This window comes from Apteryx rowi, unplaced genomic scaffold (assembly GCF_003343035.1).
Source record: "Apteryx rowi isolate R43461 unplaced genomic scaffold, aptRow1 scaffold_31, whole genome shotgun sequence".
Lineage (NCBI taxonomy): Eukaryota > Metazoa > Chordata > Aves > Apterygiformes > Apterygidae > Apteryx > Apteryx rowi.
In genome coordinates this window covers 1,630,608-1,647,871 of record NW_020449530.1, presented here as the reverse complement: position 1 = coordinate 1,647,871, position 17,264 = coordinate 1,630,608, and the positions used below count along the sequence as shown (strand labels likewise).

The 17,264-nt window shown below is 41.4% G+C and overlaps 1 protein-coding gene across 4 annotated transcripts in view; it reads right to left on the bottom strand.

Moving 5' to 3' along the window:
• Window positions 1-7,019: 7,019 nt before the first annotated feature.
• MICAL3 (microtubule associated monooxygenase, calponin and LIM domain containing 3) overlaps window positions 7,020-17,264 on the bottom strand; it is a 134,530-nt gene continuing 124,285 nt past the window's right edge. For all 4 annotated transcript variants that reach the window (XM_026070343.1, XM_026070337.1, XM_026070339.1 and 1 more), the window contains 3 exons: window positions 9,654-9,753; window positions 8,475-8,548; window positions 7,020-8,391 (listed from right to left, as the gene is read on the bottom strand). In XM_026070343.1, coding sequence (XP_025926128.1) covers window positions 8,207-8,391; window positions 8,475-8,548; window positions 9,654-9,753 — 359 coding nt within the window. In that variant the 3' untranslated portion in view covers window positions 7,020-8,206. The remainder of the gene's footprint in view (window positions 8,392-8,474; window positions 8,549-9,653; window positions 9,754-17,264) is intronic.

Here is a 17,264-nt window from a genome sequence, read left to right as displayed (position 1 = left end):
ATAAATATTAAAGGCTATATGGATTAAAATGAAAATTTTAAGATAGTTTTATAGCTTTAGTATGATCTTACTTAAAATATTTTAATACCATTTTATACTTTAAATAGAGTTTTATTTAAAAAAATGTTTGTTTTTACTTAATACAGTTTCTCTGTCTTGCTCTTTCTTCCTCCTGATGCACAGTCACCATACACCTTTCAGCCTTTGCTTTACTGCACAGAGCAAGCAGAGTGTGTTTAATCAGGAAAAGCTGATCACAGAATGTTTTAAAAGTTGCTGGGATTCTGCAAAATGCAGCCCAAATCAATTCTGATTCAGACTTGAGTCATATGTTGGTCAAGCCATTAACTGTATTCACGCTGGGAATTATTTAGGGAAAGAAACCGGACATGTACGTGTCTGGCATCTGCCAGCTTGTGTAAATTACAGGGAACTGAAGCTAGGTTTCTGTTTTTCAAAACTGCTTTATCTTGGAAAGTTAGCACTGCTAACCCCAAGTATGTGAAAAACATTCTCCCTTTCTTCTGCCCAAAGTACATATATCTCTTTTAAGAAATCTGTGTATTGTTTTCTGGTATCAGAATAATTGGGATTTATTTGAAATATCTTTATAGAAAATAGTAATAATAAAAAAGACGTGATCTCATCTTTTGCTTACAAGAAACAATGTGACTTCTGTGTCTGAGAAGTTCTGAAAAGCTCCAGATGCTACAAAACTCAGCAAGCCTGAAAAACCTTATGCTCACTCCCTTGCTGTCCACAGGCTCTACACTATTGTGAAGATGATAAGAGAAAATACAGTTCTTTCTACAGAGTTTGGTTTGGACAGGGTTGGGGTTTTTTTTTCTTTCCTTATTTTAAATGCTGTATCAGAAAATAAGAAAATATAGGAAGGAGGGAACTCTTCATAGCTTCCATAGAGTAATTTCTATAAAAAGAAGCAGAAGGCCCCCTCCCACCAGGTGCTTTGGGAGGACAACGCTGGCCATGAGGCTGAGGTCAAGCAGCCACATGCCAGATCTGTGTTTTCATCCCTGTTACCATCCGTAGGATCCTTTGTCTCTGGTAACAGCTCCATTTCTTCTAATGCTTACAATTTAAAGGAGGAAGATGCACCCAGGTCCTACTTTAATGCTTAAAGAAAATCTCCTCCAAGAATACTTTCCTGGAGAGATAGCAGGCAAGTACCATCCTTCAAGGATTAGGTTTGCATTCTCCTATATACAGGACTTAAAAATGCAACAACTAATGTAAACAGCTGCCCATAGCATTCACTGTGAGGATTTCTTATAAATGGTTACACACCAGGGAAGCCAGAATGCCAGGTTTTTCACCCGTTGTTCTCTGTTGGTATTAGGCATGATTCCCTTCTGTAGTTATTTTTCCTAACAAGTTACATAGTACAGAGAAAAATTCACAGAAGTGGAAGAAGACATCTTTGTCTTTATCCAATCAAAGCAGCTGTATTACATAAAGTTTACTAACGCGTATCTACTGTTGCCAAAAAGTGGCAGATGTTGGCTTTGCATATTATTATGTGAAGCCATCAACATCCTTCCTTGCTCCTCCTTCACACTCCTACCATGGTACCTTCCTTTCTATTCCTTACCCAAGAGTTGAACCTGAGGGAGTGGGAATAGGGCTCGGGTCTCTGCCCGTTTCCCCAGCTCCAGCTCCCTCTGTAAAAAGGAGAATGACGTGGCATGAGTGAGGCAGCTTCTAGGGAATGAAACAGCCATGTGTGGAAAGCGTCAGATGCTTCTGAGCTACTTTCATAATAAATGGAAACTGAAATCAACAGCTGCCACCATGTTGGGCTCCCAAGATGGGATTTCTTTGTTAGAAGGCCCTTTTCTGGTGTTATTTCCTATGTTCATATGGCTAATCTGTACAGGAAGTGTAGCCCTGCACATTCTAGAGGGCCCTCTAGAGTTGGCTTAGCTATTTGCTGAGGTAAGCAATACACCAAGGCCTCTTTATGAGACTGGTTATGCCATTAGTAGTTTAGTGGCAAAACCTGTGGGTCCCTTATTGAGACCAGAGATCCAGTGTGGGTGCTGTACAGGCACAGACAGAGGGAATTCCCTGGGCTACCAAGTTTGCAGTATAATTAAAAAGGCTGGATGAAGTGTCACAAAGCTGTTCTCCTAAACAAGGAATGGGATCCTGATCTCCTGTGTCCCCAAGTCCAGTGGTTGTTCTTTCCATATAGTCACCTCCAGGGAGAAATCTTTGCAGACTAGTAATAATCATGGCCCTCTGACACCAGAGAGATCCCTCCTACACAACCAGAGCTTTCCCCCATTGCTTTTAAAAGCAAGAGGCCAAAAGGACAGGAAGAGTTGTAGGATTTGAAACATTTCCAAAGTAACTGTGAATCTACTGAGCAGCACAAATGAAGTGTCATTCCTACCACCCACAGCAGGCTGTCATCCTTAGCCTCTGGGGTGGGGAGTGCAAAAGATGAAATCCCAAGCAGCAGCATCCCCTCCCTGTTGCCACAGCCAGCCACACCTTACAAAGACCAAAGTTTATCCTTTGTTTTGAAGGTAGTGGGGTAGGTAGGAAAGTAAGATTCATCATTTTGGATTTCCCCGGCTGGGTTTTCCCACAACATCCTGTGTGCTTTCTGCTTGGTGAAAAAATGCAGTCTTGTGATTTGCCTTGTAGTGTACTCAATGACAGCAACACTGCTGACTGGATGGCAGATTCCTCTGGAGTTCAAGCTCATGATGTTATGTAGACCTAACACCCATCACATGAGGTCAACATCTGTTCTTTTCAAACAGGAGATACCAGAGAAGACAGCTTCTCTTCACACACAAGCTCATGAGGGTTAAACCTCTGAATCCTTCCAGTCTGCTCTGGGGACTGAGTTCCTGAGAAGGGATTTCTTTGATAGAGGGCCCTTTTCTGGTGTTATTTCCTACACACACACAACTAATCTCTGGAGCTGCAGACAATTTAGCTTATCTTCCTGGACCTGCACAGTGCAGATGAGGCATGGGTGTACAGCGATGGAGGTTTCATACAACATGGAGAGTCAGCACAGAGGTGCTGATGTCATTCATTCACTCCCTCTCTGCTGTACCAGAGTCAGATATTCAGACTAGTACTTCAGACCAAGGAAGTGAGCTGCAATTCCTAGTTCCTACAATTCAGTTTACTCCTACATTCCATTCACCCCTTCTTATCAATTTACTGTCATTTCTCTTCACAGAGAATCTGAGGAATCAATGTAAAATATGGAGAAAGGAGGACCATGTGTTGGGGCTGTATCAAAATAGGTTTGTTGGTATCTCAAATAATTCAGATAGGCTCAAAGTGTAGCAACAGAGAGAGAAACAGAACTCAGGCCCTGTAACGCCTAGGTTTTTATCCCATCTCGAGATCACCTTCCCTCACTCCTGGTTTCCTTTTATCACCAATTGTGGGAGTGAATGCAAGTGAAACAAATGTAATTCCACCAACAAAAAGAAAAAATAATTAATGGCTTTATTTTTTTTAGTTCAGTTGGCCATCTGAGGTGCTAAAATCTCAACACCAACAAAGCAAGTGTGTATAAAAACAAACAATAAAATACAACCAAACAGAAGAAAACAGGCTGGAACAGAGTTGTTGGTTTTTTTACAGGTAGGGTATACACTTTTCTGTTAACACGCCATACATGCCAACCATAAAAGCCTTGAACAATCTGAATATCAGAGTTCACTTTCATACAAAAGGGAAGATGCCAAAGCAGATCCCTTCACCTGGATTAGACTTCACACACACACACGCATGCACACACACATATCGAGAGTATTTAAATTACTGCAATGCCATCAGAACATGGCGTTCTCCCCTTAACATCTACACTCTCAATGACATCCTCATCTGTCCGGCTACCCTGCCTATAGCAGTACTCTGAGCAATCCAAAAGCAGAAACATTTGGAAAGCTTCTAAACTCTGTTATTTTGCAACGGTCAAGAGCAAGCAATCTTCTTCTCTGTGAATTATATACAGGCTGGTTTTTAGTATGCTTTAGAGTTCTTTTTATTGCAGACTGTGACAATTTAAACTCCCAGCACAGCCATATCATGGCTTTTCAGTTTGTACACAGGAGGTTTTATAATGCAATGCCTTTCTCATCCACTGGTGTCTGGTGTAAACATTTAACTGAAAACTCAAAAGAATGTTAACCGAACAAGGTGTAGCTGTGGAGATTTTAGGAACAGTTGCTACGAAAATGGAACTGCTGGCTGCTCTAGATCATGCAGTCTAGACCACTTATAATACTTTGTAATGTTCAGGATTAGAATGTATAAAAATATTAAAAACCACCAGAGTGCACACAAATGTGGTGACTAGCTCTATGCAAGCACCATGTTCTAATAGAGGCCTAGGCATTGCACAAAACTCAGGTTCTTGACCGCAGGGGTCCACTGGTGTCTTTACATACAAACAAGTATTTACATAAAATGCAGAGATGGTTAGAGAAGGACAGACTTTTAAAACGTGCGGTTTTCTCTAAAATATGTTCAGCAACGCAGTTTGTAACATGCCCTAGCGAGACCATGGGGTTTTGGATAACTGAAAAAGGGAGGAGTACGTCTGGAAGTTGGAGCTGAAAGATAATCATGTCATCTCCCAACGCATAGTTCTCTGAAGCTCAGGATTTTACAGCCATTTTTGACTTTTAATGAAAACATAGTATAAGAAACAAAACAGTTAAAAATGTTGTTTGTACTGTGAAAACAGCAGATTGGTTGTTTTGGCAGTCCTCACTCCCCCATCCCCATTTACCTCCTGGGTGTTCCCAGGAGACAGTAACCCCCACCTTTCCCCTTAGGGGACTTAAGCTCTCCCCCATCCTCAGGGTGCCCATTTTAAAACAAGCACAGGTCAGGCTCCAAACGCAGCTGTCCTTCCATCGCATGGACTGAGCGCCCAGCCCCTGGTATGGACAACATCACAAAAGGGGAAGGCACCTGCTGTTCCACGCCCACTTCTCAGAAGCTGAGGGCCTTTCCTTCATTCATATGCGAAACAGCCACACATCACTGAATGCACATGACTGAGCCACGTGCAATTGCCTGCTTAGATAGCACAAAAGCTAGAACATCCTACTTGGATTCTGATACAAATAAGGAATCTTGCAGTCACAAGAGCCTCCTTCAGCTTTAAAAATATAAAATTTGAATTAAAAATATTCAGATAGTAAAAAACCCCAGTATCTGATATGCAAGTTATATTCTTAAAGTGCAACTGAACAAGTACAAGTTATGCCTTTTACTACCAGTTTGGTAGAAAAAGGCCTTTTAAGATTCCCATTCATGTATTTTTAACTAATTTGTGTGTGTACAATGTTAGGTCTTCATTTTCATTCTCAGTGCTGGAGAACTTCAACATAACCTAAAGTTTTAGAGTATGTGCTTTTTCCCCTGCAGTAGGGCATTACACCCTCAAGCGATATCATTGTTCAGCTTTGCAAAGATCTGGCCAGTGTTCTTCAGCACTAAAGGGAGAAGTAGTAATCTGATATTTCTTCTTCAGGATTTCTGTTCTACAGCTCACCTTCAATGATTTTTTGTTCAAAGTCAGATGTACTCCATATACATACTGCACTATAGAATGGTCAGAGGCCAATTCTATGTACAAGAGAATTTACAATCAACTACTGTCTAGTTTCCCTCTCTTCCCTCCTCCTCTCCAATTTCCACTGGCCACTCAATACAGACTATGTAAACTACCACTGACAATGTGACTTCTGCAGCTGGCCTCTGCACTGGCACATGGGGGAAATTCTGTTTGCGGATGTCCCGTTGGTACACCACACTTAAAGGAGTTTTGTCCCGTGATAGTGGTATAGCAGGTACCACTTGCTAACATGCACAATTACTGAGCAGCACAACAGCTGCTTGTCTGCTTTGTTTCACAAAAGTTTGGGTTTAATTTGTAATGCTTCAATAGAAAACACTACAGAGGATGAAGGGAAAACATTTGAGGTGGAAAAAAAATGTTTGCACAGTTATCGAGCACTGCTGAGAGTCTCTGGGGACTGTCCTTAGCTTGAGATATGTTCAGGAGTCAGATAAGAATTCAAATTGTAGACCCTGGCTAACAGAAGACATCTTTGTGGAAGGCAGAGAGCCAACAGCAAGAAACCACGTTAACTTCTATCCTGGGGCAAAAGATTAAAGGATGTTCAACCCTACTTGGGTATCTTGCACCAAACAGCATATCATCAAGCTGAAAGTCAGTGCGTTGTAYGAATATGCTTGGGAATGAGACACTTTCTCAAAGACACTGAGGAGCAGGCTTCGTATTTCTTAACTAGAGAAGAAAATAGTCAACAACCCAAGGGGAAAAAACTCTTAACACACCACATTAAGGATGAGACACCTACCCAGTGCACAGTGCTATTTCAGCTCTGTGGGACAAGTTAAGGGTGTAGTGTGCTTGGGGAATCTGTCAAACAGTGAATGGTGCTGAATTCCTCAGTGCATGTCCTGTTCATTACTTAATGTAGGATTACAATGAGTACCCTCCTGGCTTAAAAGCAGCAGCTTCTCTAGCTGAGCTAAAAGGAGCTTCTTCCAACAGATGCAGCAGGAAATGTGCTATTTTTGTTTACATGAAAGTCCTTCTAGCTGTATCTCAAGAGTGCGAGGGTCCCCTCTTTCAGTGAGAAAGAGGCATATGGGATATCTCTACCTCACAGTTTTGGCTTTCCTGTTATAAACATTTAATATTTAAATAAATTATAGGTTTATCCCAGGGGGAATCTGGGATGCAGAAGAAAAGTATGCTAGGAACACAAATAGATTCTTACAACTCCATGAATGAACTGGATTTCATCATAAAGGAAATCTGCTAGGGCAGGATGCATCCATGGGTCCATAAAGGCTGCCCTTGTTGTGAAGCAGGGACCAATCTGCAGTAGTGTCTTCCTCTAATAGAGTTAAAACACCCCCTCCACAATCAAAGATGTGTAACATTAACATTATTAATAAGAACACTAATAAATAGCCACAGGTAACAACGTCCAGTAATTTAGAAGTGGAAGTTGTAGGATGCAGCAGGCACACACACCCATCACTCGTCCATATTTTTCTTAAAAGATACAAAAATGAATCTTCTTTCAAGTATTAAAAAAATAAGTTAATTGACATAAAAGGGTCAAAGTGACTGAGGGCCCAGGCAGGTCTTAAGCTTTGTTTCCAATGTGCAAAAACAAAATACAGAGGAAAAAGTAAAAACACTGAAAAGTCTAATTGGTGGTTCAGTCACTTAAGGGCTTCTCCCTTTTAGGGGTTAACAGCCAGGGAATGCCTGGTAACACCCCTACCCCAGCGCACACTTACTACTGTCCCACAGTCAGTATTTTCCAGTGTCAAAACAAAAACAGAACAAAGAAACCCATCAGTCTCTGAGCTGTGGCCGTGAAGACTAAGGCCAGTGGTAGCTCTCTCTCCAGTGTGTAGCAAAGCAGAAGGGCATCTTCCCTCTCTTCTTCTCCCCTTTTCTCCCCACAGCAATAACAAAATTTAGGAGACTATGATAGGGAGAGAGTCCTCTGATGCCCAAATCTCTCTAAAAACTGGGAGGCAGAGAGTTCCATCACACATATTAGCAGAATCTTCTCTGTCTTGTGTTTCTTCATATCCATGCATAATAATCAACTGCAGGTTTCTTTGGTGGGGAGGAAGACTAAAGCAAAGAAGGTGCTGCCCTGGGCTTCTGGAGCTCTCTTGGATAGCTGACTCCTCCATACAGGCTGCTACAGGCTGCTGTGGTTTTCCAGAGAGGGTTGCCACTTCCCTCCCTTTTATTAGAACTGGTGCAGTGAAAATGGGAAAGGAATGGACTGCCAAAAATCCAGTTTAGTTAAGGGTACTTCTCGCCTTAACCTCCTTCCCCCCACACAGAGTTTATTCCTTTCCCTCCTACTACAAGGAAAAAATACGGTCCACTCTATGGGATTTCAAGGAGACTGCATAGTCTCAGCCCACTATCTTCAGCTTGGCTTGCAAACATATGAAACTTAAGCTTCTGGAACCAACACAGTTATCAAAAGGCTTCTGAGTGCTTCAGACTGAATCCCTGCATGCTGGCAGACCCCTCCGAGATTTCCCCTTCAGTATCTTCCTATCCATGTAATTCTGGCAAACTCAGGGTAGGCCAACTGGACAACACAGACCAGCAGAGGTAAATGTTTTAAGCTCAGGACCAGTTCAAGCTAAAGCCTTTGGAAAGCATGACTGCCTCCAGGTCCTTGTCTTCCTCTTTTTCTCGAAGCCGTTGCTCCTCAAGGAGAGCCACAAGAGAATCTCTCTGCTCTACCACTTCTAGCATCTCATTCAGGATCCTCTTTTCCTCTGAGAGCTCCTCATCTGTCTTCAAATGATCTACAGAGATACCAAAAAATGTCAGCATACAGAGGACTAGAAATACGCTCATACAAACTGTGAAATGTTCCTTTTGCTCTCACCTTCCACTGCCATCCTCTCCCGGAGTTCCTGCTGTAATCGACTCTGCCTGTCTTCTAGTTCCAGTTCCCGAGCGCTGAAAGGGAAACACACGAGGAGTCCAATATACCAGTTCTGTGTATATTAAAATACTCTATACATTGCTTTGTATTCATTCTCAATTTCTGCCCCCCTCTAGATATCTACTATATACTTTACCAATTCCCTTTTTTCTTTTTTCCAATTCCAACCCTTAAGATATGTAAAAAAGATTTTAAAAAAGATTTAAATGTTCTTTCAGCATCTCAGGTCCTTTGCCTTCAGCTCAGAAGTGGAATAAGGAAAGATGAGAAGGTTATGGAGGAATTATCTTTTTCACATAGTTGTATACTAACCAACTTTATTTAATCCCAGTGAAAATACTGCAAATCTAAGACAGTGTGTGAAGGAAGGACCAGACAAATCTGCAACTGCTGTCAAAATCCTATTTTATCTCTGCGTATATCTCCTGTCACCTCCCACCTTCATGAAAAAGTTACTTAGCAACTAAGGACATTGCAGGCCATTGCCCTTTCAGGTTCCAATGCAGACAGTACCTTGGAGCTTTTCTGGCACCTAGAAGGACACCGAGTTTCCACACTGCCCAAGTCAGGCTGGCATACTCAGAAACTAATTTCAGTGAATTTGCAGCAGAGGGACTAAGAAAGCTCCCAGGTTCATTAACAGGAAGAGCTTTATCATCTGAGCCCAGATGAGAGGCAGTGGGATCCCACTATAGGCAGAGAAGAGGGCCACATTGGAAAATATGACTGAATTAAAGGCGTAGGATGTCGAACAGTTTTGGCCACACTCATAAGCGGACTCTACCAAAACCAGAATGAATCACCTATTATTTCCAAATCAAAAAGCGGAAACACATGTGTGAACAAGACCTGTTTTGCCCAAGAACAGCTCAGGAAGGGCTCAAAACTTTGAACAAGCATCCGTACTTCTGCATGTACACAAACAGTTTGAACTTTCACTCCTTATTAGATCTTCTTCTACCAGAGATTCTTCTGAGATGTACTTAGATTCATATCTCAGCCAAGAATCAGCCTAAGAGACTTCTGAGATCCTGGCATTATAGGCAAGACAGTACTAGCAGATCTTCCAATACTATTTGTAAAGTATTTCCTCTTTTGAAGCTTTGCACATTCACTCACAATATCATCAGTTCGGACTCGTAGCGAACCAAGGCATTCTTCTCCTGTACCAGCTTGAACCACTCCTGCATCAGCTTTGGATCATCCTTCTTCCCCATGCCTGCCAAAAGAGAAACCTTGATAAGTTTTCAGATAATGCCCTGCAATCCTTATAAGCCCAAATGGCAAAAACAACAAGGAGGGCAAAATGTGCAAAGAAAGCCGAGCAAGATGCTGCCAGAGCACTCCCAAGCCGGGTCCATTCAGTTTGCCTACAGCACACAGAAGAGTGGAAGTCACCTCCAAAAGTTTTCTCTTCTCTTTGGAGTCTGAATTTTTTGCTTCCTGATTTTCTTGCCACTGCTTGTTTCTTCCTCCCTCCCACTGCAGAAAGCCCAGATGTCTGTAGCTCATTCCACTTTTCTTCTCATTAGAGTAGCTTTATAGTTCTTCATGTCAGCTACTTAAATGTGTGCTCATCAGAAACTGATTAATTTGCCAGCTCCATGTGTTTTACCCTTATTTTCTTCAATTGCACATCCTCAATCTTTTGTTTTACTGGCCAAAAGTAAACCCTTGTCTTCTCTCTTTTCTTTTTTTAGTGGCTAAGTAAATCTTTTTTCACTCCTCCTCCTAGCCACATATCTATCCACCTTGGCAATCCCCACTGCACAGTACACACAGAAATTACTTCTAAGGTATTGCACATCAGCACTGGAAAGAAAGTGAGAATACCCAGCCACATTTGCTAACACAGAAGTAGGAGAGAAAATTCTTGGGCCTCGATCAGCCAATACAGAACTCACAGGTGATACTTCATTTATTTTACAACCAACTCCTAACCTTACTCAACAGTCCCCTGACAAATCTCATCTTTCAGGAGTTATGTAGAATAAATTGCAGAACTCTGTTCTCAAAGCCTTCTCTTGATATTTGTCAAATGCAAGAGCTTACTGTGGAAGCTCCTCCTAGCATTCTCCTGATTTAGGCCCCTGATTCCACACTGAACTACCTTGCAGATGAATGCCATGACTTACATCAAACACCAACAAGGACACTAGCAGTCTGCCTACCTGCAAAGAAGTGGAGGCAGGAGTGAGGCCTCAAATCAAGCTCAATGGTGTCTTCTGGTCACAGCATCCTACCTGCACTGCATATAACCTAGGCTTGCTAAAGTAACTGACAGCTCTGTCTAGCTTGTTATTATGGATACATAKTATCTACATTGAGAGCAAAACCTCTTAAACAGTGGGTTTGATGCTAAAAAGAATCAAGCAGCAAGCTTACTATTCACTCTGGGAAACTCTACACAAATATCACATTAATGGCTAGTTAACTCATACCTATGCCCTGCCTCCATCCTTAAGGTCTCAGAGAAGTGTTGCACTGGAGGTAAATACAGGAGAGCCTAAAATTCCTATTAAACTGTAGCTTAGTTTGAAAATACCTGCTTTTGAAAAATTGCAATAGTACACCCTTGGGAAATACCAGCCCCAGTTGTACCACCCTGAGAGCCTCTGGCTCTCTGGATTTTATAGCAAGCATTCCTTTCTGAGCATCTCTGCACAATATGCCCATGTGGCGACAGAAGAGGGAAGACTGTACATGCAGATGTCCAGTGCAGTGGCGCCATGAAAGCACTGGGAAGTCTCCCCATCCTTTCTGATGGCAGGATGTATAGAAAACAAATGCCTCTAAGGAAAAGCCAAAAACACAACGCTACTGACCTATGAAATACTTAATTACTTTTAAACAGCCAACGAGCAGAGGAATAATGGGAGGTCCTGGGAGGGAGCGCTGACAATTGATGTGAGGGAGCACCATGGAAAGCAGAGTAAGTGGTTAGCAAAATTACACCATGAATACGCATGAACAACCCCCTTCCCCCATGCCTTGGCAATGGAAACTCTATGGCAAACTCCATTTGGGACAGTTAAAGAATACACTCAGCAAGGCAGATCAGGGAAGACTGGTCTGGCTCAAGGTTTGTTGGTTCTTAAACTTCAGGGATGTTTTGCAAGTCAGTCTTTATAAAGAGACGGTATTCCTTTAATCCATACATACTAATTAAAAGGCCATTTAAAGAAAGAGATTTTCTTCCCTCACCCCACCTTCCAGATACCTTTTACGCAGAATAGAGAAATTAAAATGACCAAATGAAAACAGAAACTTTCAAGTGTGATGTTACTGCTCCCATCGCTGCTGCCCAATGTCCCTCCCGGTCATTACTCCCTCCCTACCAGAACTTGAAGCAGAAAAAGGGATACTGTACCTTAGTATCTTGCCACTGGCTCATATAAGCTGGTTACCATGGTGCTACTGAGAAGACTGGTTTGGGGAAAAAGCCAGAAAGGGGCTGGGGACGGGGGCCTTGTGATCACTAGCTGACTAGCACTGCTACGACAACCCAGCCGTGGTCAAGAAGAATGGGGAGCGTGTGAGGTTACATTACCTTCATGGGCACAGCAAGGGCAGAAGGAGAGAGGTCTACGACGTGGTGTCCCGGCATTGGGCTCAACTTCAATAGGACCAAACGAGGAAGAGGAAGAGGCAGGAGAGGAAGAGGAAGTTGGAAGTGGAAAGGAAGAGGAGGAAAGGGGTGAAAGAAAAGACAAGCAAAGGACAAAAAGCATAAGAGTGAGAAAGAAAGGAAACACAAGAAGAAAAGAAAAGAAAAAAATACAAGAAATGGAGAAGCAGAAACAAGGGATACACTCTACAGATGAATAATGTCCCTCATAAGCACAGGTAACAGATAAGAGGTAGACTGAGGTACTGGTGAACTCTACCTGAGCTGTACAGTTACCAGGCAGGAGGTTATTGTTGACTTCTTCCTGATACACGTTTTCAATCATATGGTCCTTAGCAAAAGGATTTGTGAACAAGATGTCAGGATGAGCAGAGATGAATAGTTAACTCCTGCTGATAACTGTCACATTTCAAGCAGGGTTTCAAAAAGTCTCTCCTGCATGGACAGGACACCAGCTGTGAACAGCCACCCTATTTTAAAGGTTTATCAGGACCATGTTCTTATCACCTTGGCAGCATCCACTGATGGTGAAAGTGCCTTTTTTAATGGAAAATAATCCCTTCACATGGGGGACATTAAAGGGAGAATCTGATTAATGTGGAACCAGCCTGCCAGGATCTGCTGTGTCATGTATGGTGAGTACACATGTACTCAATAGGTGTACGGTGCTTGGAAGGCAAACAGTGTTTACATGGATTAAAAAAAATGTTTCACATCAAGGCCTGTGTGGGGAATGATCAACTAAGAGCTTTGCATAGTTAAATGGTAAATTTAAAGCTGTCCCTTGACATTTTCTTTTTTGCAAAACATTTTAAAGCCTACAAGTCCTGTTATAAGTGACTTACTGAATCTTTTTCATCTTTTCTATCACTCAGTGAAGGGCAAACATTTCTCATCTCTACAGCAGTTCAGCTGTTTTAACACTGAGAATTTGCTTTTCAGCTGCACTTTACATTACAGAGATAAATAGCAGGAAATAACCAATATCACTCTAATTTACAGGAGAACATATGCACCAAAAAGGTGATGAGCCTGAAACATCAAAACTAGAAGAATGAAACACTTACTACTCTCAGTGCACAACTGTATTTAAAAAGGGAAGGCATTTCAGGGAAAAGGCATAAACTCCACAACAATTATATGATAATAATTCATAATTTGGAGAAGTCCGCAGAGCTTGATATCTATGGTTAGGAGACAGCTTTATAGAAGTCTGGACTATCAGCAAACTGGGAGGGCTTTAGAAGGGACCATCACAGAACTAGACCAGCACATGGAGGACACACTGGAGCAAGAGGGAGAGCACATCAGCTTCAAATCCCGTGCCTGAGCTGCATGGCTTTCTCAGACAGGAAGAAGCTTCTGTACTGGGAGTAGGAAGGGACAACATTAGGAGAGGTTCCACAGTTGACCATATGATAATTACAAATAAAGCATCATATCAACATTAGCTGACAGTACTAGAACCTTAATTCTAGTTGTTTAGAATTTTCCAACTTCATTTAAAATGAAAAATCCTAGGGCTTTTTTCCCTATGATTGCCATTTCATAAGTTTAGGTTAAAAAAGCAAAACCAAACCAAAAATACCTGAAGCCCCCAAACTGTACAGGCTACCCACTGTGAAGAATAAGCTTTCACACAAGGCAGAGCATTTAGTGCAAGATACTATTATGTTATTTTCTTTCATATCCTATCTTATTCAACATTTATTTTCTAACTTGGTGTAACAGTTATTTTGGGGGGTCGGGAGGTGGAATGTAACTTGTAGGGAAAATCTGCTTCAATTTTTCAGGGTTTGAGATTTCATTCAGACTGGGGGGAAGGGGTGGGGAGGGGGGAGCCTGCTAACTCAAACACAGCTATATTTATAAATTTCAAACTATGGATGTCTCGGTGAGGAATTCACAATTTGCCCCACCTGATCTGAAAATAAATACCTAGTATCTGAATATACCATTCATCTCAGTGTGACATGGCCACAACCAACTAACTTGTCATCAGTGAGCAAAGGGTCAGATCCTGAGACAAGATACAAACTTTGGTCTCCAGTACAAAGCCACAGGACTTAAACAGCAGAAGACAGTTATTTTTCTCTTGTAATAAGGAACCCCCTCCCTGCAATTGTGTTTTATTCTTTTGCTCCTAGTTGTCCTATTTTCTGGTAGAAATACAATCCTCCCACTCTCATCTAAGGAAAATGTGTCCTTGAATCAAGTTACAGAGTCCATGGTATCTGTAACAGTCCTGCTACTGAAAATGTTAATATTGCTCTTCAGTAAGCTAATGAACATAACCTGCAGTATGAACAGTAATGTTATATTCAGTATTTCAGATGTAAATTATAGCTCAATCAGTGAACACAGGTTACATGATCATGAACATGAGTAAAGGGCAACCTGAAAACTTACCTCTTATGATTCTCTTAAACTGTGAAACTACATCAATTATTATGCCCTAAAAAGTGCCATAATCTGAAGTCAAAAATATTACAAAATATATAATGTAGTGGAACTTTAAATATATTTTTAAAAAATTCTCTAAGATGACAGTCATGAAAATCAGCACCCTGCTAGTAAAAGTACTGATACAAGTGGTACAGATTATATGAACAGACTGAAATAGGGATCTTCTAATTTTAAGAGGAAAAATATTTGATCATATTTCCTGAAAGGGAGAAAGATTTACACCGACAATAACAAATCCTTAGGTGTATTCCATGTCACATATTTCATTATCCCTTCAGATGAATTCTTTCAAGAAAAGGCCTCTTAACAATTTCATAAACAGAGAACCAGAAAAAAAAGATCACCCAATAAATGGAAAAAGCATTCCTTTAGGCAGCTGATTCATTTAGATAATGAGTGCATCATCAGATCATTCACATTCCTGCTGATGTTAATTAAAAAAAAATACAACTATACAGCAAGAGTTCTCACTGTGCATTTCTATTTAAAGACAATCCTGAGAAGAGGCTGAACTCCCTGGCCAGTACCATTAAAAAGGACACCTATACAATATCTAGATCCACAATAAAGTGTTAAAATTGTCTCATCTATCTTGCCTTTACTTCTTCTCCTATTACATTACGTAAATCCTTACATGTCTTCTTATTTCTCCCAATGCCAACATGAAATTTACAGCATATAGTACAGCTTTCTCATTACTGTTAGCAGAGCTAAGCCCTAGAAATGAGAAATCACCACCTTATGAGCCCATTAAACTAAAAACATGATCTTCACTGAAGGACCATTTTCCTGGCCATGGAGTCAAGGCCAGATGCTTTTTTGCTTGTCAAGCAAAAGAAAAAAAAAGTTTCTCTTTAAATCCTCCCCACCACCAAAAAATAAGTTGGGTAAAAAATCCAGGGCAGGTCTGGAGACACAGGTCTTCATCCACAGCATAGACAGCAAGCTGCAGGAAGCAGCAACACAAGCCACCCACCGCCCTGCTGATGCAGTTCATTCACAAGGAGCTGAAGGGCAAGAGAAGAGAACCATTTCTGTGGCCATTCCCTTCTTGGGTTCTCTGTGCTGTCAGCAAGAGTCTTAAGTGTGACCACAGCTTGTGGACAGAAAATTACCACTTTTTTTTCCCACAGAGGCAAAATCACCACTAGATTGTATTAATCACCTGTTGTTTCCTTTCAATACCACATGCCAACTTATCTGAAATCTATGCAAAACCTTCAAAGCAGAGGTCAGTAGCCCATAGCCCAGGTACCAAAGACAGTGTGTAGAGGAATTCAGAAAGGCACCCAGGGTGACTGGTACAGAGCCAGGAGCTGCAGCATTTTGAGGAAAGGAGCATCTCCAGCTCCTGCATGTTTTGAACTTCGCGGAGGGGTGCAAGCTCTGCCTTGCAGATTAGCAAGGTAGCATCAATAAAGCGACTGGCATCATCTCACCTCCATGAAAAGGAGCATTTCCCAGATCTTAAGGAGTTCATGCAACCATGTTCAGTCTCTGATTTAAACAGGAAAGACCTTCTTTGGCACAGTACCCCTGAGGGACTGAAGACTTTGCCACAGTGGTTGAAACCAAGAGCTGGACCAAGAATAAATGCCATAGCTCCTAAACCTCTTCAAAACAGAGAACAGAAATTTCATAGTTACCAAGAAAACACACCTTTTTCACTGTACATTGTTTTTTGTTACACAGGCTACACTGGACCATTGTCATCTTTTCTACTTTTTATTTTCTCGCTGTTTAAAGAGAAATACTTCAGACTTGCTTTGTCCTTTTCTGCTGTAGCTACAAAATACTCCTTCATAATCTCAAGCACAGTAGCAAAAATGATCAGTCAGGATGATGAAAGCACAGTGGTAAGTTTAGGGTGGCAGACATTGTTATCCCCAAGTGACAACTCACTATCAATCCCATTATTTGCACATGCCCTATGGTATGAGAGCTGTGATGATTTCTTAGAAACGGTGAGCCACTGCAAATAAAAGTGACTTGAGCAGATATACCACAAACCAAATGGTATCTGATCCTTTGCAAGCCTTGTATCCAAGGGCTTTAATTTGTATACTGCTGGCTGACCAGGGCAGTTTGGAAATAAGCACATGGCAACACTGGGCAGGAAATCCAGCTCTCAGGCTAACCTCATGCACCACTTTGCCTCACAAGCTAAGAACATGATGCTTTCAAAATGTTTTTTCTACTCATAATCTGCATCACCCATTCAGGGGACAGACTAAGAGCTCTAATTTTAACTCAGTGCTTAAAATAAGGATCAGTCCAGCAGAGATCAGTAAAACAAACTGTGTACTGATCACACAAAATATCCTCTTTCACACTCTTTAATAATCAGTTATGCTCAGAAACTGGAGAGCTGAAAAATAGAGCATTCCAACTTTACTATTTGGTGAAGTTGTTCAACAACAGGATTGCAAAACAGCATGGATATGCAAAACATCCACCTCCCAACTGTAGAATAACATCCACACAACTGCAGGTCTTAGAAAGTTGAGGGCAAGGATTCTCACAACTACCCCATAAATATATCAGTCAGGGCATCTGACTTAAACTTACAGCTTACTAAAACTACGCCAAAACCAATATGCTCTAAAGTACGATCAGCAGAAAGCTGGGGAGAACTC